The sequence below is a fragment of the Solanum tuberosum genome, unplaced genomic scaffold (genome assembly GCF_000226075.1).
Source record: "Solanum tuberosum cultivar DM 1-3 516 R44 unplaced genomic scaffold, SolTub_3.0 scf00016, whole genome shotgun sequence".
NCBI lineage: Eukaryota > Viridiplantae > Streptophyta > Magnoliopsida > Solanales > Solanaceae > Solanum > Solanum tuberosum.
Window position 1 is genome coordinate 2,116,823 of NW_006238942.1, and position 26,872 is coordinate 2,143,694.

A 26,872-nucleotide genomic window follows, 5' to 3' on the forward strand; every position below is an offset into this window, starting at 1 on the left:
AGAACAGGTGGAGACAGTCAACCATCTCTTTTTGCACTGCAAATGGACAGATCAATTATGGCAAATGTTCATTCACAAGAGGAAGATCAAGTGGACAAAACCAGGGAGAATCACAGAAGTTCTAAAATGCTGGAATAGTGATGGAAATGCAGGAAAAAAGGAGGAGAGATGGAGGATTGTCCCAGCATGCATTTGGTGGACAATTTGGAATGAAAGGAATCAAAGATGTTTTGAAGGAAAGAACAACAATATTCAGAAGATAAAGATAAACTGCCTAGGTCTTTATTATTTTTGGTGTAAGCAAGTAGTAATAGGAAATTCTGAAGATGTTTCTAATGTTATTGACTGGCTGTAACTAAAAGATCTTAGGGCTGTTGTAAGTACAAATTTTTGGAGGGGAACTACACTTTGATGTAGTATACCTGTGGATATATAAAAGTAAATGTTACCTTTCTCAAAAAAAAAAAGACTTTATAAAGTCAGCTCAGGGTATAAGTTGTTGAATCAGATAGAACCAATGAATACTTTTTGGCCTTGGAAACAGATCTGGAAGACCAAGATTCCATATAAGTTTGCATGTTTTGTGTGGCTTCTAACTACAGAAGCTGTTCTGACTCATGAGAAGTTGATTAAGAGGAAGATATCACTATGATCAAGATGTTTATGTGAAAAGGAAGCTGAGACAGTAAATCACTTGTTCTTACACTGCAGTATCACAGATCAGCTATGGAAGATTTTTATCAATCTTAGGGGCATAGCATGGGCATTGCCAAGCAAGATTGCTGACACTCTTTTTAGCTGGGAGGAAGCTGGAGCTGGAGCCAGTAACAGAGAGAGATGGAGGATCATCCCTTCATGTATATGGTGGACAATTTGGAAAGAAAGAAATTATAGATGCTTTGAGGATAGGTGCAATTCAGTACAAAAGATTAAGCTAAACTGTATTTTGTTATTTTGCTTTAGGTGTACTAAATTATACTCTGGGGATACAGAATCAATCCTAGATGTGCTAGATACCATCTAGGTTTGATTTACTTTTGGCATACTCTGTATCTGATCTCACTCTTGTAAATATGGTTTTTCAGTACTACCTAAGTACTAGCTTGAATACAAAATGTTACCTGATTGAAAAAATTTTAAAAATTGATATAGAGGATTCAAATAGCCAACTCAACTAATCTGGAATTGTGGCATAATTGTTATTGTTGTAAAGGATCATCCTACTAACATATATTTGTGAAATGGCGGTAAACTTGTCAGAATCAGCAATCACTAATAGAAATTTAATAAGAGCTTTTTACTCCACAATTTAGAGGAAAGCCGTCACATATAATAAAAACTCCGTACTACTGTAACCTCTGCATTACCAAAGTTGGGCGCATAGAATATAGTTAGCTACATTCCTGTCCAGGTAATAAAACATAAAAGGGTCATTAAGGGAAAGACAATGGCTTAAAAGTTAGAAACACCACATCACATTGCCACAGAACTAAAATCATATTGTAGCCTGCACACCAACAATAAACACATGGGAGCACCATAGACTATTGATTTAAACGATAATCAAGATATATAAATTTATTGAATAAACGAAAAAGAGATTTAAATTTATGAATCTAACAGTTTATGCATACCTCAGAAAGGACCTTGAGCATCTGATCAATGTACCAAATTTTCTCAGGGGAGAACCTAGTTCACCATAAGCAGTTGTAAGCACAAGATGCATTTGAAGAGAACGAACCCACATGTTCAGGAAAGTTATGTAATCATATTACAACACAATAATCCCCTTGGAGACGGCCAGAAAAATAAACAGAAATAAAAATAGGAAATAGCAAAGTAACAACCAAAAGATCTATTTCCAGAATATTCAAAAGCAGGAGTTCTCTGTGAATTTTTACAAAAATAAGAGACGATAAGTTTGACACTTATTCAGTATTGACTTACTTTTCTACAATGGAACAGATTTTGGCAGTCAGGTCGCCCTTAAACTCTGGATCGCTTACTTCGAGATGTTCAGTTAACTCCTTGGTCAATGGCTTCACATTGGTTTCGTTTACTAATAAGTACACTAGGTCAAGGGCTCTTTTACGAATTGATGGATCGGAGTCCTGAAAATTAAATAAGCACATAAGTCGCAACAGAAATGATAAATGTGAACTTTGGGAAAAGATGTCAGACATTTGCATTTCAACTCAAGAAGCCATATAATAATGGAGGTACCAGCATGAAAAGATGCCATTAATAATGTATATATGTATGTGTTACACATTCCCCTGCAGCATCTACATAACTTTTACGACGGACCTTATAAACCTAGAGTACTGCATATCTAGAGCACAAATCATGAAAAGCTCTGGCTAGAACAATTTTAAACATACGCTGGAGATGTATTATGTTGAAGGTACTCCATGTGAGAGTAAAAGAACACAGATTGAAGAAGAGGAAAAACGTGAAGCAGTAAATTGTTATGGTTTATGAGAAGAAACAATAAAATATAAAGGCAGTATACCTTCACACATTCTAAAATTGTTGCCCGATGCCTTTGTACTGCTTTACTATCTACAGCTATAGCTCTCATCAGCATGTTCAAGGCGACATATCTGAAATAATTGAACCTCAATAAAATGAAAAGCATATTGCAGAAGAATAGAAGTAATTATGCAGCCAAAATGGCATTCAATCCACAGAAGGAAACCCCCTTTTCCCTCCCTTCCCCCAAAAGAGAGAAAAACAAACAAAGAAAATTAAACAGATTTCGTTTCAGGATTGTTTAACACAATCAGGAGCATCTGAAGGTGGCAATAAAGGTAAGCTGACTGACAGCATGAAATTTTTTGTACTGAACCTCCATGCAGGTTGCAGTCACATGCACATCATACCAAAACCAGGGATGTATTGAGACAAAAGCATGTCTTATTTTGACTGCACATAATAAAGGTACAGCATTGAGGAAGAAATGGAAGGTGGCAGGGGCCTTGTGCCCCTCCTTATTATGTATTACCAAAGAGTTCCCCTTTCACCATTGAGTAGCTTTCATCCATTTACATCAGGAACACATGAAAAATATTACCAACTCATTTCATTTTATACAACGTTATCCGACCACTCATGGAATTGAAATTTTAATTTAATTTAAAAATTATATTAGTGATAATCAAAAAAAATAATTAAAGTGAAGTTAAAGTTAGTATAATACATCATATTGAAGTTTAAATTTTGAGTAGTTCGATGAATTTTTATTCTTAGCTACCATGGAAGTTTTATGAAAAGGAATCGTGTCAAACATTTTGGAACATGACAAAATGAAAAGAGCGTCTTTTTAATTTGAACAGAATGAGTATATTTTCTTTAAGTTCCTTACTCCAGCTTTCTAGACTTCAAGCCACTTGGTAACGATTTGTTAATTTTGCTTGTCTCATTTAGTGTCATCTTCATTTAAGACGCGCTGAAGCACAGAAAAACTCATGGAAGGCCATTTGCCTCCCTTAAGTTGCGCTTCAGAGCAGGCAACTGACTAAGACATGTGCCTCATTGCCCATGCATTTTATATTGAATCGGTTGGTACTAAACAATAAATGTAATCGGCAAAAAGATATATTAATTGTTAAGGAAAACATTATGAATGAATTTGTTAATTTCTTACATATATATGTTTTCTATTTTTACTTCATTTCTCCCGGGCTTTAACTGCACTTGAAGCCCCAATACACCTGGGAGCACTTTTTAAAGGTTTTCGCCATTGACACTGGTCTCCTTGATATTTTTTCTTTAAAATTTTAAAGATACCAAACAATTTGTTTATAGAACTATCATAATTCAAACAATTGATACATATAGATGATACTAATTAAAACACGAATAGAACAAGCATAATATAATGAATAGCACTCAATACAGACCCAAATTCACTGCAACCACCAAAATACATATTGAGTGGCCATTTGGCCATGAAATTCTTTTACTTTTTTTCCAGAGTTCACATTTCGCCATAAAATTACGGAATTCAACTTCAAAAATATTATTTTTTTTGAAATTGGTAGCATTGTATTCCTCAGCATTAAGGATACGTTGGAGACCTTCAAAAAGAAGCAAAAACAAAAAGAGTATGAGGAAGCCACTTGCAGAGATCCTAACAAATCTACTAGTTCTAATTCATCTATTTCTATCTATTTCAACTTCAGACTTTCAAGAATATGAAAAAACAATAAAAAGGTGTTTTCACTTTCTCACTCCAAATTACTCACAAAAAGTCAAAAACAACTCCAATTTGTATTTATGGCCAAACACAACTCCAATTTTCAAATATCGTTTTTCACTTTGATCACTACTCCACCTCTAGTGCCACTAGCCTCTAGTTGAACATAGTTCAACCATCTATTTCCCCACACTTTCTTTATCATTTTTCCAATGTCTCCTTCTAACTTAGTTTCCTGTAGACACACTACATCAACCTTCCAGGATTGCAACAAATTTTTTATCATACTTCTCTTTTTTGCACAGTTTAACCCCCTCACATTCCATGATACTATGTTCAACTTCATTAATTCTTGATGGCTTTTTTTTTTTTTGAAACGGGTAAGGTTGAATTCTTCAGCATTAAGGGTATGCTGGCTACCTCCAAAAAGGGATAATTACAGATTTCCTATCAAATCTATAATCTGGTCTATATCATCTATACAAAGCTGTTTACACCAAAAAAGTAGAGATACTATACAATTCCATTTAACTTTGTGGATGGAATTGGATCTATCTTCAAAACATTTTCCATTTCTTTCTTTCCAGACTGACCACCATACACATGATGGTATTAGCTTCCACCATCTCTTTTGACTCTTACTGCCTCCCCTCCTAATCCAGCAGCTCAACAGATCTGATGTATGTTCTGGCATTGTCCAGTTCATGCTTGTGATGTTGAGAAACAAGTTCCAAATTTGAGCAGTAAACTTACAATGCAGGAAGAGATGGTTATTTGTTTCCCCTGTCAAGTTGCACAAAAAACACCTAGGAACCAGTTGTCTGCCTTTCTTTTGTAGAACTTCTTCTGTTAAACATGCTCTCTTTATCACTAACCAGGTGAAACACTTTACTTTTGTAGGAATGTCACTCTTCCAAAAGTAGTTCCAATTATATTTTGGGGCCCCTGTCATCCCCATTAGTCCTCTTTTGTAGGCATTGTTGACTGAGAAGACTCCATCCTTGCTATGTTTCCACAGGATCTTGTCTGTTGCTGTTGTAGTTATAATCATTCCAGCTAGTTTTTCCAGTAGCGCTGCCACCCTCTCCACCTCCCAGTCATTAAGTAGTCTTCTTAAAGATATGTCCCATCCCTGTTCTGTCCAACAATCACTCACTCTAGCATCAGGGTTCTCACAGATTAGAAACAAATCTGGAAAAAGTTCTCTAAGAGAGGTTTGGTCTATCCAACCATCTTTCCAAAATTTAGTTTTGTTTCCATTACCCACCTTAATATACACATTTCCTTCCATTTGTGGCCATAGGTTCCTGATTGTCCTCCATACCCCCACCCCATATGGTTCAGAGGTGATTTTTGTACACCAGGGATTTAGTTCTCCATATTTTGCTACTATAACCTCCTTCCAGAGAGCTGCATCTTCCTCAGTGTATCTCCATAGCCATTTCATCAAAAGGCTTTCATTTTGCAGCCTCAAATTTCTGATCCCTAAACCCCCTCTTTCTTTGCTAAGAAGAACATTCTTCCAGTTGACTAAGTTATAACCCTTTCCCTCCTTATTGCTTTTCCATAGGAAGTTCCTTCTAAGCTTGTCTAGTTTTTTCACCACCTTTACTGGGATTGGAAACAAGGACATCACATAGGTTGGTAAAGAGTCCAGAACAGAGTTTATGAGGATCAATCTACCCCCTAGGGATAGGTATTGCGCCTTCCATCTAGCAAGTTTCTTCTCCGTTTTCACCAGAATACCATTCCATATCTCCATTGTTTTGTGTTTGCTACCCAGGGGCATGCCCAGGTATATGGTAGGCAAATGCTCCACTTTGCATCCCAATATATTTGCTAGTTGCTGGATTTTAGGGACCTCATTCTTGATGGCTAGATATCCCCCCCTACTTCTACTGCCATTACTTATGAAATTGGAATCTATCACTAGCCTCTTCAACTCATACACCCCCTTCTTCTTTATTATTGACGAGTCCCCTTTTTTCTCTGCACTTTCCTGCTTGTTGTTGTCTATCTTCAAAAATAATTCTTTTGCTGTTTCTTCACATCCTCTGAAATCTACTCCAAATTATGTGCTCAGCCTCATAATATGCTGCTGAATCCATTCTGAGGGGCTAAGACACTGTGGTTCTTCATTCAGCATTTGAATTTTTAAAGGTCTTGCTTCCTCTGCTATTCTGTCTGTTTCCCCTTCATTTGTTTCGATCTGTCTCTCTCTTTCTTCTCCCTGATTGACTTGTAACTCAACTTCTAATGGTGCAATTGTCTTCGTTTGTATACAATCAATTGCTCGACTTTCTCCTTCTCCCAACAGGTTTCCCATCTCTTCACCGCTATTAGAAGTTGTGTTGTCTTGTGTATTGGCCAATATTTCAATGTTTATTATGTCCACCAGCTGGTCTTCTGAATTAGAGCCTTTATATTGGAAAATAGCAATTGGGTCCAGTAGGCCCAATTGATCTGTTCTTTTAATTTGGCCCAAAGTTGCTGAGAGTGGCCCTTTGTCCTTTCCCCCTTACCATGTGTTACAATTTTCAAAAAGCCACCTTCCTTGGATGTCCCCACATGTGACAGCTGTGGAAATGTCACTTCTTTCACCAAAAAGGATTCATGCTCTCTATTGTCCTCTGGACAATACCTTGAACCCTCCTTCTTCGTCTCTTCTTTCTTTACTGTCACCGGCGTCTCACACCATATCGGAATTTGGTAGACGAAACCTTCACTGTTAACCTCTATCTCTCTCGGAACTCTTGCTCCATCTCCCTTCACCTTGATGCTAGCCCAATGAAGATGATTTTTCAGTGTGGTCTCCTCTTCCGTCTCGATAAAGCCTCTGCATCTCTCTCCGATAAGTTTGAAGATTTCCTCTGACCACAGATTCAGAGGAATCCCTAAAACTCTGATCCATACCCAGTCCCTCCTGATTTCCACTGGCCAGCATCCGGTAGTTGGTTTTCACCATTCTAACTTCAGAGGCATTCTCCTCCAAGACCATTCCCCCTCCATAACGTGCTCTGATGTCTTCCGTGACGGGAACTCGAATAGAAACATGCCATCATTCATAGCATATACACTGATGCCTCTGTCTGTCTTCTAGGTGTTACTTGCCCATCTTCTCACATCGTCCAGTTGTGGCATTCCAGAGGAGCCATGTTGAAATTTGTCGGCTATGCACCTGTTCATTAGATCCCTGTCGGAGGTTTTCATCTCTCCAGAGATCTTGATGCCACTTGCTCTGTTTTGTATCTTCGCCTTCTTTGTGCTCTCCGTCATCCATCTACTAGACTTGAAGGCATCTTTTGCTGCTGCTCCTGTATTCTTTCTGGTTCATATATGAACTTTGCTATTTTGTGAGCAATGTTCCCCCATCCCCCTCTGAAAGTAGTTTCAGGTGTAATAATTACTGCTTTGTTTTGTCCTTGTATGGCTATAAAGCTGATGTATCTTACATTCTCATTGTTTTTAAGAGTGCAAAAAAACTCTGAGAAGTAGTCTTTTGTTTTCCATCTCCTAACTACCTTCCCCTGTTCCTTTGACACTTTAATAAATACTGTTGTTAGCCATCTCAGGACTTTATGGCTGATTTTAACTCTCCACAATAAGTATCTGCTCTGTTCCGACCATGATTCTGCCTCCGTTTGACATTTTGTGATCTCATACGACTTAAAACCAGCATTGTAGTAAATGCTATTTTCCCCTGTTGAGCAAGACTTTAACATCTTACCGGAAAAAGTCCCCCAGAAAAGGAAAGTAATTTGAAATTCAAGCTACAGGCAGGTTGACCTCGATTCTTGTGCCTGTGAGCATTTTAAATTTCTTTTCAAGAACAAACATATGTTAAAGCCATTTATTACAATTGTGTATTTCTTTTTTTCTTTTTTTTAACAGGTAACTTCGTATATTTCTCACAAACAGTACATAGGTTGTACTAAAAACCATATTTACAAATTTTACTTCAAAATCCTGCTAACTCCTACCTAAATTGAATCTAGAACATCAATTATGGAGATAGTGTCATTTGAATATATTTGATTACACCAAAAACATAGTAAGAAAAGGCAGTTTAGCTTTAATCTTTTGCACACTATTGTCTGTGCTATCAAAACATCTAGCATTCCTCTCCTTCCAAATTGTCCAGCAGATACAAGCAGGGACAATTCTCCATCTATATCTGTTTTTTGCTTGCACACCAGCTTCCTCCCAACTCTAGATTGCTTCGGTAATCTTTCCAGGCATAGTCCATGAGATACCTTTGGAATTTAAGAAAATCCTCCATAGCTGTCCAGTGACTTTGCAATGAAGAAATAGATGATCAACTGTCTCAGCCTTTTTCCCACAAAGAAAACAGCTAGGACAAAGTGGCATCCCTCTCCTCATTAGATTGTCTTGGGTAAGAGCTGCTTCCTTGGCTAGCAACCAAATAAAGCAGGCCACTTTGTGGAATTTTGTTTTTCCAGCTGCCTTTCCATGGCCAGTTGCTTATGCATTGAGGTGTTTGATTCATCCACCAGTAAGCATTACTTACTTTGAACTGGCCATTCTTATTACCTTTCCACCATAAGGTATCTTAACCTACCTCCGGTCCATTAAATTGTTCGATGGTATTGAAGAAATATGCAACTCTTTGGATCTCGGATCTCCCAGTCATTTAGATACCTTCTAAAGTTGAATCTCCATCCACGGGGTGTCAAAAATTCTATAATAGTCTTTTGTTGATGAGAGACTAGTGCATGAATATCAGGGAACAAATTGTCCAGTCTTCCTGCCTCATGCCATTCATCTTTGCAAAAATCAGTTTTAGCCCCTTTACCACTTTAATCTTAATGTTGGTTTTGAATTCACTCCATAATATTCTGATAGACCTCCATAAACCAACTCCATAGTGTGTTGTTATTTCTTTCGTCATCCAGTGGTCTCCTCTTCATACTTAGCATTAATCACATTCCTCTGTAGAGTCTAGTTCATATTGCTATACTTCCATAACCACTTCATTCTAAGGGCCTTGCTTTGGAATTTCAAGTTCTTGATTCCCAATCCCCCTTGTCCTTTGCCAGTTATCACTGCTTCCCATTTAACCAGATTATAACCCTTCTTTTCATTGTTTCCTTGCCAGAGAAACTTCATCCTCACCTTGTCCAATCTATTAATAACCCCATCTGGAATGGAAAAAATAGACATCATGTAGGTTGGGAGTGAATCAAGGACTGAGTTGATGAGAGTTAGTCTGCCTCCCCTAGAGAGATACTCAGTCTTCTATCTTGCCAATTTCTTTTCACACCTTTCAATTACACTATTTCATATTTCAGTTGATTGTGGTTTTGCTCCCAATGGCATCCCTATATAGATGGTGGGTAGATTCCCTAATTCCCCACCTAGGATTACATTCAAAATCTCCATGTTTTGCACCTCATTAATAGGACAGAGGAAACTTTTCCTCCAATTAATGTCCAGAAATTCCTTCAAAAAGTACCAAAATCACCCTCAGGGTCCTGAGTCGATCCTCTTCAGCATCACATAGTATCATAGTATCATTAGCATATTGAAAGTGAGTTATCTTAGGTTCCTTTCTCCAATTTTGGCCACATCAAATCCTCTGAGCCACCCATTCATGTTTGTTGTTTTGATCATGCTATTAAGACCCTTCATAGCTATTAAGAAGAGAAAGGGTGACAAAGGATCTCCTTGTCTTAAACCCCTTTGTGCACTGAAAAATCTTGTCGGTGAGTCATTGATAAGCACTGAAAATCTTACCGTTGAGATGCAGTATTTGACCCATTGTATCCACTTTTAACCAAAACGCATTCTTCTCATAGAATCCAATAAGTACTCCCACTTAACATAGTCATATGCCTTCTCCATGCCTAGCTTACACAAGATTCTAGGATTTTTTTTGCTTTAGTCTGGAGTCAACAACTTCATAAGCTATTAGCACTGCATCCATGATTGTCAACCTTTGATGAAGGCCATTTGTTGTGGATCAATCAACTTGGCTATCACGTCTTTTTAACCTTTCTTCCAGTACTTTGGAAAATAACTTGTATATACTGCCTATCAGACTGATTGGTCTAAAATCCCTCAACTCTTTGGCTCCTTTTTTCTTTGGAATGAGAGTTATGAAAGTGGCATTAAGACTTCTTTCTAACCTTTTGCGCTCATGGAAATTCTAAAAGGCCAGCATGATGTCTTGCTTCAGTATCTCCCAACATTTTATGAAGGAACCCATTGTGAAGCCATCTAGGCCAGGTGCTTTGTCTGTTGCACATAGTTTTAGATATCTCAGAACTTCACTCTCCTCAAAACCCCTTTGTAGCATCTCTTTTTCCTCATTTGTTAGTCTGGGACAGGAAACAAATAAGTTGGTCTCCAGCTTGTGGTTTCAAAATATAACTTTCTGTAATATTCCACAATTTCCCCTTCAGTTCTTCCTGGATCTTGAGATAATTCCCCCTAAATCATGGGTTGGTCAATGTTGTACCTTTTGTGTGCATTTGCCATTTTGTGAAAAAAATTGGTGTTTCTATCACCCTCTTTTAGCCACAATGACCTTGACTTTTGCCTCCAAGAGATTTCTTCATTTTTAATCAATTCCTCGTATTCCAACAAACTTGTTGTCCTCCTTTTTGTCTCCTCGTCGGTAAGCTTTCTTTCTTTCATTATTTTGTCAAACTCTGCTAGTTTATTGAGTAAATTCCTTCTTCTTGTTCCCAAGTTTCCTTGTTCACTCTTGCTCTATTCCTTAAGCTTATTTTTTAGAGCTGTAAGCTTGGATGCTAGGATGAAATCCGACTTTCCAGAGAAGTTGAAAGAGCTCCACCATTCCTTATATTCTATCATTAAATCCTTCTGTGCCAAGCCACCAATTTTCAAATTTGAAGTAGTTTTTGTCCTTGTTCCACAGTCCTCCTTGTAAGGCAATAGGTGAGTGATCAAATCCTAGTCTCTGCAAAGGCATTTGTTTAAATTGTTGAAGCTTTCATCTCATTCTTCTGAAAACAAGATTATGTAAATCATAGAGGCTATCTTCTGGTTATCCCCTTTGAACCAAGTATAATGGTTGTCTTCAAGTTGTATATCTATCAGCTTCAACTCTTCAATGACATCAGAGATTTCTCTCATGCCCCTTGATCTTCTTAGACAGTTTCTCTTTTCAGAGATGAATCTGGCCACATTAAAATCCCCACATACTACCCAAGGAACTTCCATCAGACCCCTTACTGCCTCCCTATCTCCTCCCATACTAATCGCCTTTCTATGTAGCAGTTAGGAGCATATACCACAGTGATATGACAAGAGAAGTCTTGCAATTGTGCCTCAATTTGCAGTTTAATGAGTAAGCACCTATTTCCAAGATTTCTCCCTTCCATGTCGTGCTATCCCATAGCAATAGCCAATAGCATACCCCCTCTAGTGCCACTAGCTTCTAAGCGAGCAAATCCAACCCACCTTCCTCCCCAAATTTGTTTCACCTCCTCAGATAAATTCCCCTCTAGTTTATTTCTTGCAGACAAATAATATCTACATTCTATTCTATCACTAAACTCTTAACCGATCTCCTTTTATCCTATTCCCATTATGTTGAATTTGACATCAAAAGACACAAGACACTTCAGCTCTTGAGAGCCTCTAAATCTTGTGTTCTTACAGAAATTCACATTCTCCATTCTTCTGGCTTGTCGAGAACTATCCACCGGTAGAAGTAGTTCCAGAGCTTCTTTTTCATGTCCTTGAAAATCTGCTCCAAGCACTTTGTCCGGTTTTATTATATTCTGCTTCACCCACAATGATGTTTCCCTTTCCTTGCATATTATTGATTGTTGTTGTTGGACTTGCAGTGGTTCTGCCTCCTCAATATCCCATTCCCCTACTATAGTGAGTTTCTCTCCCCAACCTCAATTAATCTATTTTTGATATTGTAGGTCTCTTTCTCCCCCAACTCCCTGTCAGTTGTTTCTATTAACTGCTGCTCAACTTCTACTGTTACTTCTCCTGACACGCCTTCTCTCGACACATTCATTGTCTCCCTCTCCTCAATCATCGATCGATTTCTAATCTGCATGGCTGCTGGCTCTGTTCCTGGGAGATATTGAACTTCTTCTTTCATCATCTTATTATACAATGCATGTTATACCTCAACTTTGATTTTTTTTTAAATTTCTTCTTTAGATACAATGACTATATGTCCCAACTATGTATTTTTTTCTTTTTGGGTTCAAAATTTGTGAAAAACTTGGCTCGAACTCCATTTTAGCCAAATAAAAATGTTTTAGCTAAAATAATGGAGAACAGATTGTGTATTTCCTGTTATCTTTTCTTTAGATGCACTAGTTATTTATTTCAACCGTGTACTTTTGTTTTCGGGTGAAATCAATAAATAAATAAAAACTAGACTAGAGCTCTAGTATTTTTTGCCAAATAAAAAAGTTATAGCAAAACTAATGACATAGCAACTGTCTACTTTTTTATTTCTTAATTAGATGCAATTTCTATTTATTTCAACTGTGTATTTTTCTTTTTTGGCAAAATCATCCTTGTCTAGAGCTTCATTATTTTTAGCCAAAATAATAAACTTTAACTGTGTATTTTATATCTTTTTTTAGATGCAATGACTTTTTTTGTAGGCCAAATTTGTAAAAATAATTAACTGAAACTTCATCATATTTAGCAAAATAAAAAAATTTAGCCTAAATATGGGAGTTCTTGGCAAATTCTTTTACAAATTTGACCGGAAAAAGATGACCTAAAAAATTAATGAATTTCAAAAGGTAAAAGAATATTTTATTTAAATGAAATAAGACATGGAAAATAAAATCCACATGGCAAGCCAGGCACATCCATGCCACTTCCCTGGGATGAGATCATCCGGGAGGGGGGTAATACTATCAAATAGCTAAGTTCAGGCATAATTATCACCACAAATAGCAACTAATAATCCATGCAAAATTTTAGGGGAGCTTTTAGATATTCTGCCACTTTGTAATTATAGGTTTGGACCAAATTATTTTTCTAGTTCCACTCCTGATGTAACACCAATAGAATCATAACACAAGACCTTGTACATTCAAGGTGTGCGGCAGGCAAAGAAATAATACATACAACTCATTTCCCAAAATATCTGAAAAACCAATTGGAGGATGTTCAGGAAGAAATCACATATTGAAGGTGCACAAACTTTGAAAACGATTAATTCGGTTTCAACCAAAGAATATTCTAAGGTGCAATCCTAAGACACAGAAAAAGAGTCCCAACAAATTGGAATTACCCAGACAAATTTTCGGAAGAAAATTTAACTAGATGAATGAAGATGACCTGATATTATTGTCACGGTTGGACAAAAATCTTCCCAAAATATTAATAGCAAGCACACGTAAACCACCATTATCTTCAATGTTCATGATGGTTTCAACACATTCATAGAGAATAGCGTTGCCTGCATTTTTGTTTGACTCTGTCTTCGTTGCTACCTAAAAAGTAATTTAAAATTGTTAGACAATGAATAAGAAAATGTTATTTTTCACTATACATAATAACTTCCCTGATGAAAAGCGAATTCCAATTCTTCTTATTCATACAGTTAATAGTAGTTTCAGTGATGGTAACATAGTTCAACTTGCCACAAATTAGTTGTCAAAATGAGCCAGGAGAAAAAACAAAAAGACAATAGCCTCAGATTGTTGTATTTGCTATGATGCTTGTGTTAATCAGAGTTTCTGAACTGTGAAAAAACTTATTATGTGATGCATATGCTCAACACAACCATTTACTAGCTTCATTCAGTATCCTCATCAAGGATTCGCACAATAAATTTTCCAAATAAAGATAGCTAGCCCAGCAGGGTGATTGTGAGTATTAATAAAGATTTCAATGAGAGCAGGGAACAAAATGAAATGAAAAGAGCCGTGATCTAACACCCAGTGAACATAAAGTAAATATATACACTTGTTCTTTAACTTTGACTATAAGCATCATCAAGTACAAATATACCTTGTTTTCGTTATCCTTGACTATAAGTAATCATTTATCAACAACAATCTGTCTATCTTGTACACACATAGAGGGAAAAAAACTCATTCTTCTATCTTTACAGACTAATCAAGGGAATAGGCCATTCCAATGCAAGATTCACACATCAACTGCCAAAATGTTGACAAAACAAGCCTATGAGGAAAGCATTCGGAAAAATTCAAAACTGTACAACTCCATGACATTCACATATGCTTCAATAGATCACTGAGCTATAACTGACCTGAGCAAGAATGTCATTCATGGAATCACTAGCATCAGCATCGCCTTGGCCCAAAACACGTAAGACCTTGAGCAATCTTATATGAAGAAAAGGATCTGAAATGCCGGAAATGTCATATTCAGGTGCATACGGGCTGTTGGCAACATCCTTCAACACTTTCACTAAACCATCTGTGCATTTCTATAACCACAGATGAACGGAAACAAAACAAAAAAGAAAATGTAAACGCCTAGTTGAACTGAAATGAACCTTTAAATCTTATCTATCTCATAATTCAAATACGCATTTAAGTTTAAAGCTTATGCACAGAATATATCAACAAATGTTTAATACAATGGAAGGCAAGGTGAGGCATAAAAATGTGGAGATGGGATCATTGATTACTGCCATTAGCTAAAAATGTCCATCGTTTACCTCCAGTTTTTTGGTCTAAAGGAGATAAGTAAACAAAATTTACATCACCCTCCCCTTCAATATGAGAGATGTCAAGACATCAAAAGAATAACTCATTACCCCTTATACCTCATATTTAACCAAAGAGACACAAAATTATGCCTCCTCTTTTACTTCATAATGTCCCACCTCTTGTCTTTTCACCCCAATCAATCATTACACAAGTGAATTTAAGAAATTACCTGTGCAAGTTTAGTCATTCTTTTCAGTTGGAACATCCAAAAAGAGAGTTAGTGGTGTAGAAAGGAAGAATCAGAATGAAAGATTGGACGAGATCCTATTAACATTCTTCGACCAATAAAAGTAGAGGCATATTATCATAATCTAACTTAACAGGTCAGATAAAACAAACTTTCTGGAAAGCAGAAATCTCAGCAAATAATACTACTTCCATAAAAATATTGCAAACTCAAAATTACAACAAGCAAAAAAAATAGATTATAGGTTGACCAAGCATTTCTTCTCCAAAACATGTACATGGAACGAAAGCAGCATGGAAATCTAGCCCATTATGCCTCTTTTAGGCATTTGAAACAGAAGGTTGGGAGGATTTATCAGAGTAAGAGTTCTCATTGTTTCATATGCACTTTGGCATTTAGAAAGAATATCTTCTGGTACAGGTAGTTGGGTAGGCTTGACAGGAGAATGACAGTAGCTTACGAACCCCAAATGCACTTACGGGTCGTTTGGTTGCTGGTTTAGAGCTATGCAAGTATTAGTTATGCAGGAATTAGTTATGTAGGATTTTGTTATGCAGGTTTTAGTTATTAATGTATTAGTTATTCCATCTTCTATCATGTAGAAAATAATACATAGATTCTCCCACAACTTATACATGTATAGTTACGCAGGATCCTAAATTTCTATTCAAACACCATATTTGGTGTGTTGAATTTTATACATACCAAAAAAATGCTACCAAAAAATGTACAAGTTCTGCAGGATTTAATACATGAATAAATCACCTCCTAACCAGCAATCAAATGACCTCTTTTAGGCTTATAGTTTAGGAACCATCTTGAAAATTAATAAACGATATTTAATTTATAACAAAATGTCTCTCCTAGTGTGGCGCCCCACCCCAGCCCCTTGGGGAACATCTTCCACTTTTTACCAGGTTGACACCCTTTGGTTTGGAAACTAGAAAAGGGCAGGTTGACACACCAAAGCAGATTATTACCCTTTGGTTTGGAGACTAGAAAAGGACAGAGCAAGGAAGAGAAACAAAATGAGGGAAAACGGGAAGAGTAGTCGAAAAGTATTAACTTTCCTTTTTGGGCTGAAAGAGAGAACAGGAAAGAAAATAAGAGATTTTGTTGATCTAGTGAGAAATTTTGTGGGTCCGAGAGGATTATAATTTCCATTTAGCATACCCAATAAGAGAACAGAAATTTCTAGAACTTCTTCTTGGCATTCCTTTCTTACCTTTCAGACAAACCAGTTAGAGTCACAAGTACCAGTCACAGATTTTCCCAACGTTATCAAGAAAAGAAAAGGATCCCTAAATTTGGACAAGCAATAAATCAGCAAATAAAGGAATTTTGTGTAAACAAAATAATTCTTTTTTGTTTTGTTTTTTAAAGGGTAAACAAAATATATCCTTGTAGAACCAAAAGTGGGAAAAAGAACAGTAGTAGACACAAGAATGATATCGTCAAAACCCTAAATGACAAAAAGCACTATTTCACATGGCAAAGAAACTCAAAATCCTAACATAAAAGACAGTAAAATCTGGAGTTACCATCACAAATGTCATGCTCCAAACAAGTACATAGAGTAAGACCATGGAAGTGGAAATCTTAATACCAATCAGAATATCTTCCACCATCTTTTTTCCCCTTTCTCTATATTTTCCCCCTTTTTTTTGGTTGGCTGGGAGGTCTTAGGTTCCCGCCATAGTTGTCAGTGCATATATTCCCATCAATTTTGATTATCGTATGATATTCTTTTGGGCCCAGGTTCCCGCATTTAATTTAAGAAGATCAGATCCCCTGACTAGAGTTGGAAAGAGCTATAGAAAGAGAAAAATGCTGGTTCTTTACGTAACTGTGTCTGTATTTAGAGTTGTACACCAGTTAAAATGAAGATGTGTTGTTTTCTTAACAATAGTTTCTCAGAACTACATTCAAGAGCAGAATGTCACAAAAATGAGAAAGAACGAGCAATATCAAGGTAACAGATTTCCTAGTGACAGAATGTACAAGTAGCAAAAGATAATGTTGTCCATATTAACCTTACCTTTCTAAAATATTCAAGGGCATCTGTACTAACTTTGCATAGATCTGCGCAAAGCTGGACACCAGTGATGAGGACTCCATGGTGCTTCTCTTTTAGCAAGGCAGCTACAGGGTTAACAAAATTTTCGGCTAGATCTGGGACCTTCTTTATAATTCTTATAGAACAAAGTGCTGCCTACAGTAGACCAGTAGACCAAAGTAAAGTGAATAGATGTTGGTAACAAACATATGTGAGTAACAAAGACACATCAGACCACTAGTACTTAAATACACAGAAGAGAATACTTAAAGATCGATGGATTACTTTGAATAATATGCATAAGTCAATCTTGTTCAAAGGAGGCCACAGAGAAATAGGAAGAGTGCAAACTAGAATTGGAGCCCAAGAGGATCGATTTTCTTATATGACAAACCCCAACCATAACCAAACCCCTCTTCTCCGCCCTCCTATGCAGGAGTAAATAGTGGCCCTTTCCCACTTTGTTTCCTTGGTGACTCCAACCTCCAACATCACAGTTGGAGGTAGAAGTCCTTTCACTGAGCTACTCCTTCCTTAGTGGAGCCCAAATGATAGTTCACAAAAAAAAAATATGGTTGATTATGGGAAGGACTCATATAAATGCACGGTTCCAAAAGGATCTGATGAGATATGCCTACAGACCTAATGGTAATAGCTACTGATAAAACAATGAATGGTCTGCATTGGTGACTAAACTAAGCAAAAGTAGTCTGAGTCTGCTTTTCCCCGTATTTAATTTGATTCTGGAGTCAATTTTCTGTTGAGCGATCAATGTCAAGCAAGAACATTTAATTGCCTAGGATAATCAATTGTCAATTTCTCATCCATATTTATTCCCAATTCCTACATGGAGTTTGATGACAGCTCTGCTAAAAGTATAATACAAATTTCACAATCTAGGATTGCATAAATGACGGCTTCAATTATAAAGACTCCATCTCAACATTTTACTAACCAGCAACCTCTGATCTGAAAAACAGTCTCCATATTACTGTTGGTCAGGAAAAGTCACCTTCTAATAACAAATCCTGAAATTCCTGATAAATTCCTTGTTTCTCATGCACAGATTGGCTCAGACATCATAATAAAATTGAGCAAGTTCACTTTCTCTAACACAACACATGGAAATTCCTATTAAGCTGTCAGTGTTTCCACACATGCGTTAAGCATTTTGTCTTTTCCTTTTAACTCACCATCCCCCAGTTCTGTACAGATGGACCTCAACTTTAATTGATTCATCAATGAGTTCTTTAAGAAATTAAAATTTAACGAGTTTGTGTGAGCAAGCTTAATCCCACAGAACTTCACATTGGAATGGAACTTCAACAAGTTAAAAGAACTTTATCTATTAGCAAGAGATATAAGATTTACCTTCTTTCGGATATTAGGATCTCTAAACTGAAGTAACCTTTCAACTTCAGGAGCTAAATCACGAGCCATTTCTGCCGAACAAATGTTTCCCAAGGCGCAAAGTGCAAGTCCAACAATATAATGGTTGGTGTGATTTAGATCTCTATTAAAAGTTAAGGTATCTCATAAAATCAAATTCCATCTTCCAAACGAACCGACCAGCAATAGACTTTTCTTATTCTATTTTTTTCTCTTTTGGGGGGACAAATCAACTTGTTTTTGAAAGAAACAAAAGAGAAGATATGAAAAAAACCTTCTCCAGCAATTCTCTCTTCAATCATTTTAATTTGGTCTAATTATTCAAGTGACTTCTACTAATGTAGAGAAAGAAAGAAATTAAAGAAAGACCACAATAAAAGCAGTAAGTCTGAAATGGATACTGTTTTATAGAATTTGTAACCAACATTAGAACTTCTTGTCTTTCATCAAGCAGCAACATTAGACCAAGATATCCTATTCGTTTCTCTGGGAATCCCGGAGATGCAATTAACTTCAAGCATTCCATTTGACCAAAATGTGTAGGGTAACCAAGCATGTGAATAAACATTAGTTTTGCAAGATTACGATGTCTATAATCTGGATCATTTTCACTGATTGAAGCTCTAATAGCAGCACACTCCTTTCTTACTATGCCACGCTCTTCTGCTGCAGTTTTGCAAGCACGAATAGCCCGAATCATGTCCCTGCATCGGAATAATAAGGGTACATCATCATCTTTATCACATCTACGCTATCTTATGAACTAAGCATCTTTAGTTAACCAAACATAATCTGACACAGAAACTTAGCATCAGCATCCTTACACACTTTTTCTTTTTCCTGTGGGAATGGTTGTGCAAGGATGGGATAAATAAAATGATATAGTCAGTCAGTAGCTGAAGAGAAATCTTGTTTCACAAAAAATTATTGTAATGCAGGTAATTCCTGTTTCCTGAACACTTTCTGTGAGAATAAAATAATCTTTAATGGGTTACACCTCTTAGGATACATCCACACTGTTGCCTTACCCATCAGAAACAATTCCAAAACTAAATAAAGAGAAAGAATAGCAAAACTGTTCTATATCAGATGAAATGTAAAGCATCATGCAGCTAAATAAAGAGAAAGAAAAACAGATCTATTCTATATCAGATGAAATGTCAAGTGTGATGCTGCTATACGACAAGGCTGCAGAGGCGCCAACAAAGCTGTAAAACCATCAATTCAGAGGTAACTGAAACCATATGTATAAGTGTTACATGTGACCTGGAATATGTAGAAAACAGAACACATTTAAATTAAACCAAACTAAGCTAAAAGTGTTTTTATATTAAGTAAAAACTTTTAGTTCAGTTTGGTTTAATTTAAAACAAATAACCTGCCAACTACCAACTCTTGTGAAAACTAATGGGAGTCCAAAAAAGAAGCTAGCAAACTGCCAACTTGGACAAAACTAAAACCACAAGTTCGCAGAATAATGTGTAGACAAACACAACAACAACAACTACTATGCCTCAATTCCAAACAAGTTTGAGTGAGCTGCCAGCTCGTGTAGCCAAGAACTAGTAGCATGCTTCAGTGTAGAAAAGAATAACCAATCACATAGACTCATGAAAAAACACATTTTTTCATAACTTCGAATCTCTAGATTACATTAAGCAAATCCTTACATCTGAAATATCATTCCTCCATAGCTAGTCAAATATCATATACAGATAACCCCAACTTTCATACTTATTAGCCATATTTTATATTAGTGACCAACAATTTTTTCAAAGCACCATACACTAAATATAAAGGTTATGGAAAATCCAACATCATAACAAGCGACGATGTCCACACTCTCACTTCTAAGGCCAAGTCATCGAGGAAAAGAAGAAACCAGTTCTTAGAGAAGCCACCACCAAAGGGTTTGAATACTATGTAAACATGATATCAAGCAATAAGACAAAAGAACAGACAACGTAGCACATTGGGAGGATCCTTCAGTTTGATCTTTCTCTCAGATTGGCATTACAGAACAATCTGAAAATCGGTGAATGCATTTATATGTTTCATTTATCAGCAATCTAGGATTACTATGAAGCTTCCTGTGACAATCTGAAAATCGGTGAATGCATTTATATGTTTCATTTATCAGCAATCTAGGATTACTATGAAGCTTCCTGTGACAATCTGAAAATCGGTGAATGCATTTATATGTTTCATTTATCAGCAATCTAGGATTACTATGAAGCTTCCTGTGACAATCTGAAAATCGGTGAATGCATTTATATGTTTCATTTATCAGCAATCTAGGATTACTATGAAGCTTCCTGTGACAATCTGAAAATCGGTGAATGCATTTATATGTTTCATTTATCAGCAATCTAGGATTACTATGAAGCTTCCTGTGCTAACAAAATAATGATGGAAGTTTCCATAAATATCTTGATATTATACACCTCACTTGTGGGACTATACTTGGTATGTTGCTGTTATCTCGATATAGATACAAAAAAAGGAACATGTGGCTGATCTTTATTTCTTATTTTTTGTCCAGATTGCAAAGTCTAAGACTAACAATCCAATGATGAGAATTAAAGAAAGGGTAGAGAAAAAACAAGCAATTAAATTTTGATTGCTATAAAACTAGTCTTTCTGGTGGTAAAAGACAAAAGCTAAGATTATAACTATCTAGTTAATAGAATTAAGGCCACTAATGGTACTAATCACTACAATACTGCCTTCTAGGGAGCCACATCACATAACACTTGCATGATATTATTGCTTCATAGCTGCGCAGGTCATCTACTCAACACCATATTTCATGGTTTAACTTTAAAGGATGCCGGATCATGGATTTTGAGATTTTGGGTGTGTTAGCTATGGAAAAAAATCCAATTTTTCAATGCTCAGTTGGACAAAATCTTTGGAAAACATTTTCTCTAGGAAATTAAGTTCTTAAAAATAAGGAAAATGGCTTCCCTAATGAAAGTATGGACAACAAGTTTCACAAATTGTATTCCACATTGATTCTGTCCTCCCCACCCTCCATCACACCTTATCTTCAGCCCTACCCCCATTGCCCCATCCCCACTACCCCACCCCTCACCCCCAACTTCCATTGTATTTGTCTAGATTATAAGCAAATGTTTTTAGGATAATATGTTTTGCTTACAAACCAAACACAAGAAAATAAGTAAGAAATCCACTTATTTTCCTTCAAGCGGAACACACCCTTTGTGTCCACTGTCCAGTATAGGTATGATCAGCATTTGCATTTTGATCAAACATCCAATTCCAATAGTCCCCTCTTTCTCTTAACTAAGCCCAGAACCAACACAGTTCCAGACTTTAAGCTTAAACCATGCAACGTCAACCATTTCTGAAATGTTGTGTTTCAGCAAAGCACTAAGCCAATAAACCCCATGGACAATTTCTTAAAGGAGAAATTGAAAAAATAAACAAAGTTTAAACAAAGTGACAAGACAATTATTAATTCAAGCTTAAATCCCTTACAACCAAGTAACATATTACCTGAAATATCCCTTAAATAAATGCAACATTAACCCAAACATGGGTACCAACCAATTACCAGTAATACACAACAACAATCACCCTCAATTCCAAACTAGTCAGGTGGACTATATAGATCCTCTATGAAACAATGGAATTATGCAACTAAGAAAAATAACAATGACAATGACAATGACAATGACAATGACAATGCGGGAAAATGTGGAAGTTGGTACAATACTAACCTGAGACGCGTGCCGGAGGAAAAGGGGTTCATGATTGGGTCCGTCTTGAAACTATGGGAAAGCTCGATCAGATCCAGGAGTGCTGACTATTTTAACTGTTTACAAGTTGATTTAATTGCAAAATGAGAGCAGAAGCTATCAATGGAGATCTGGGGAAGATGCAATTGAAGGATCTGAGAATCAATCAGTTGCTTATTGGGTTGAAATTGGTCGTTTTGGATCTGGAAATGAACAACAAGAAGAAAGAGAAATAACAGTGTCAAGATGATTTTATGCAAAATTGAATTGAATGAACAAACTCTGTATCACATGGAAAAAAGAAAAAAAACATACTGTACAAACAAACTGGTGTAATGCCTTGTTTTTTCGTTTTTTTCGTTTTTTTTTTTTTTTGTTGCTTTGGGTCTTCCTCTCTTTTTTTTCTTTTTCTTATATTTTCTTAAACTTTACTCCATTTCAATTTGTTCTTTTTTTTCTTCGTAATCCGATTTTAAGAAAAAAGATTATTTTTCTTTTTTTTATTAGTTCTTATTTCAATTTTCTAAATGATATGTTTAAGACTGAAAAATTAAAAATATCTTATTACATGCTACATCTTTTAAATTTAATATCATAAAATTTTAAAAATAAAATTACTTTTTTAAAATTGAACTAAATCTATATAAACAAAAAATGAATAGAATATCACGTAAGCGGTAAGTATATGGGGCTTTGTTTAAGACCAACATAACCTTAATAAAAGCTACAAAGTTCGAACTCATTTAATAAAGGGAAAAGGGACAAATATACCCCCGAACTATCATAAATGGTATGTCAATACCCTCCGTTATACTTTAAGGTTGTATATGCCCTTACCGTCATTCTTTTGGGTTGTATATATCCTTGAATCTAACGGATGGACACGTGGCATCATCTAAATGATTTAGCCGATTTTATTTATTTTTTACCCAAAAATTAAAAATCCACCCGACCCACAATCAAAATGGGTGGTGCCAAAATCACTCTTCATTTTCATAAAAACTCATCCCTTTATTCTTCTCAACCCACCATAACCATGGAATCAAGAACTCATCTTTCAAGGAAGAAGATGACTTGTTCACTAAAACTACTATTTTCTTCACTTTCACTAACATCCCTGCCAGTAAAGTCAATCTTGAGTCTTTCAAATTTTTTAAATCTGTAGCTTTATGCTTGCTAAACAAAAAAAAAAATCATCTTCATTTAGCACAATAGGAATCTAGGGTAGTATTTTCTCAACTCCTTTCAACAAATAATAAATTGATTTGAACAAAAAAAAATGAAATTGATTTCTTGATTTTGATTGAAATAATATGCTTCTAGGATTTTGTTTGTGAGATTTCGAAAATGAATTGAAGAACATTTTTCATTTAATTTGATTTTTAATGAAGATGAAAAGCTATGTTTTTTATTTTTAATTTTAAAATGTCATGATATTTTAATTTGGGGCCATGGGTGGGTTAAGTATAGAAAATGGGTGGGTTTTCAATTTTTTGGTATAAATAAATAAATAAAATCGGGTAAATCATTTAGATGATGCCACGTGTCCATCCGTTAGATTCAAGGATATATACAACCCAAAAGAATGACGGTAAGGGCATTATACAACCTTAAAATATAACGGAGGGTATTGACATACCATTTATGATAGTTCGAGGGTATATTTGTCCCTTTTCCCTGTAATAAAAGTACTTTTATCCTTTCAATATTATATTTGGCACAAAATTAGTTGTCACAATCAAAATTTTGGAATGCTGATAATACATATCTCAATCCTATTGGTAAGTAAATCCATGCCAAATATTTGATTAATTTCAGAGAAAGTGGAAATTTAATAACTCAAATAGAGAAGTAAGTCCTAAATAAATTTTTTCATAAAACAAGTGTCAAAAGCGAAAAATACTAAATTAATATGTCAAAACCTGATGACACAGTACACATCTTTAGGATCTCGAAAATATGAAATATGTTATGAAACTATAGAATAAGAAGAAGAAGAAGAAAGTAGAGAGAAGAGGAGATTTATTATTTCTCTGGAGGGATATTTAGAGATTTTTAGATCTAATTTACAATGAAGGAAAACCTCTTTATTTAGGGATAAGGGTCAGAAAAATATCTCAACTTTGGTCGGATTTGCCGTTGCGATACTAAACTTTCATGAGGACCTATTACCTCCTTAGACTATTAATACCGTATTTTTTTACCCACTGAACTATTTAATAGTGTATTTTAAAGGTATATATGTGCCCGCGTGGACACATTACTATTTATAATTTTGCATTATTTTATGTCCACGTGGGCAAATATATATATTTAAAATACGGTATTAAATAGTCTAGGGAGGTAATAGATCCTCATGAAAGTTTAGTATTGCAACAGCAAATCCGATCAAAGTTGGGGTATTTTTCAGACCCTTATCCCCCTTTATTTATAAGAAAAATCTAACTTGGTCCCAAGTAGGATTCCTAACCATACCCTAAAAGGACTCCACATAATAGACATTCACTATAATACAAATACTTTATAACACCCCCCTGAATGTCTAATTCATAAATGACGTGCCTCGTCAAAAACCTTACTAAAAAATCTTTAAAAAAAGAAAAACTCTAGTGAAGGAAAAGAGTACACATATCTATTAATACGCATCTAGGCTACCTCATTAAAAACCTTACAAGGATAACCCGGTGGTATAAAACCTCGTAAGGGACAGCGTATATTAACTCCCCCTAATGAGAACATCAATCTAGAGACTTGAATCTTCGCATTCCAAGCTTGTGCACCATCTTTTTGAAAGTTGCAGTTGGTAGAGACTTGGTGAATAGGTCAGCCACATTGTCACTTGAACGAATCTGTTGCACATTTATATCACCATTCTTTTGGAGTTCATGTGTATAGAAAAGTTTTGGTGAAATGTGATTTGTTCTATCTCCTTTTATGAATCCTCCATTAAGTTGTGTTATGCATGCTGCATTATCTTCATATAAAGTGGTGGGTATTTTATCACACTCCAAACCACATTTTCTCGAATGAGATGTATCATAGACCTTAACCACACACATTCTCTACTTGCTTCATGAATAGCTATTATCTCAGCATGATTTGATGAAGTGGCTACGATGGACTACTTTGTAGATCTCCAAGATATGACAGTCCCCCCACATATAAACATATAGCCTGTTTGTGATCGAGCTTTGTGTTGATCATATAAATATCCTGCATCAGCATAACCAACAAGATTGGGACTACAATTGTTAGAATAAAATAAGCCCATATCAGTTGTCCCTTTAAGATATCGCAATATGTGTTTGATCTCATTCCAATGTCTCCTAGTAGGAGCAGAACTATAACCTGCTAACAAATTAACAACAAAAGCTATATCAGGCCTTGTAGTATTAGCAAGATACATTAGTGCACCAATTGCACTAAGATATGGTACTTCAGAACCAAGGATTTCCTCATCCTTTTCTTGTGGTCGGAATGGATCCTTATTCACATCAAGTGAACGAACAACCATCGGAGTACTTAATGGATAATTTCATCCATAAAAAATCTTTTCAACACTTTTTCTGTGTAGGCAGATTGATGAACAAAAATACCATTTGTCAAATGCTCAATTTGCAAACTAAGACATAATTTTGTCCTTCCAAGATCTTTCATCTCAAATTCGCTCTTTAAATAATCAATTGCCTTTTGAAGCTCTATTGGAGTTCCAATAAGATTTTTGTCATCAACATAAATAGCAAGAACAACAAATTCCGGTGTTGTTTTCTTTATAAAGACACATAGACAAATTGCATCATTTGTATAACCTTCCTTAACTAAATACTCACTAAGACGGTTATACCACATGCGTCCAGATTGCTTCAAACCATATAGTGATCTTTGCAATTTCATTGAATACATTTCCCGAGATTTTGAATTACATGATTTAGGCATCGTAAATCCTTCAGGATTTTTCATGTATATCTCATTATCAAGTGATCCATAAAGGTAGGTGTAACCACATCCATCAAATGCATTTCATGATTCTCATGGACTGTGAAACTTATGAGATAACGCAATGTTATTGCATCCATAATGGGTGAGTATGTCTCTTCATAATCGATACCAGGCCTTTGTGAAAATCCTTGTGCCACAAGGCGTGCTTTATACCTTTGTGTTTCATTTTTCTCATTTCTTTTACGCATAAAAATCCATTTACAGCCAACATATTTAATACCATTAGGTGTTTGAACTATAGGTCTAAAAACATCACGCTTGGCAAGTGAATTCAACTCTGATTGAATTGCTTCCTGCCATTTTGGCCAATCATTTCTTTTTCGACATTCTATAATAGATTGAGGTTCAAGATCTTCATTATCTTGCATGATTTTTGTTGCAACATTATATGAAAAGACATAATCAACCACTATTTTTGATAGATTCAGATTAGTTTCAACATCTCTTAAATTTATGGATAGTTCATTATTTCCTTGAGTTTCAAGTTCATTGATTCCTTCATTATATAAAATTATTCAAATTTTGAACTTCCATATGAGATTCTTTCATAGTGTCATCTTGGCATTTAAT

General features: G+C 35.7%; 1 protein-coding gene across 2 annotated transcripts in view; it reads right to left on the reverse strand.

Moving 5' to 3' along the window:
* The window catches only part of LOC102584677 (AP-1 complex subunit gamma-2-like), a 52,569-nt gene extending 29,875 nt beyond the window's left edge, over nt 1–22,694 (reverse strand). Inside the window, exons 1-10 of one of the 2 annotated variants that reach the window (XM_006340048.2) lie at nt 22,619–22,694; nt 22,286–22,506; nt 18,944–19,246; nt 18,525–18,666; nt 17,136–17,309; nt 14,445–14,624; nt 13,508–13,662; nt 2,513–2,603; nt 1,948–2,111; nt 1,635–1,689 (exon numbers count right to left, since the gene is read on the reverse strand). In XM_006340048.2, the coding sequence (XP_006340110.1) occupies nt 1,635–1,689; nt 1,948–2,111; nt 2,513–2,603; nt 13,508–13,662; nt 14,445–14,624; nt 17,136–17,309; nt 18,525–18,666; nt 18,944–19,246; nt 22,286–22,317 (1,296 nt within the window). In that variant the 5' untranslated portion in view covers nt 22,318–22,506; nt 22,619–22,694. Of the gene's footprint in view, nt 1–1,634; nt 1,690–1,947; nt 2,112–2,512; nt 2,604–13,507; nt 13,663–14,444; nt 14,625–17,135; nt 17,310–18,524; nt 18,667–18,943; nt 19,247–22,285; nt 22,585–22,618 lie in introns of those variants that run through there. The other variant, XM_006340049.2, reaches the window with a different exon arrangement.
* Between the last annotated feature and the right edge of the window lie 4,178 nt (nt 22,695–26,872).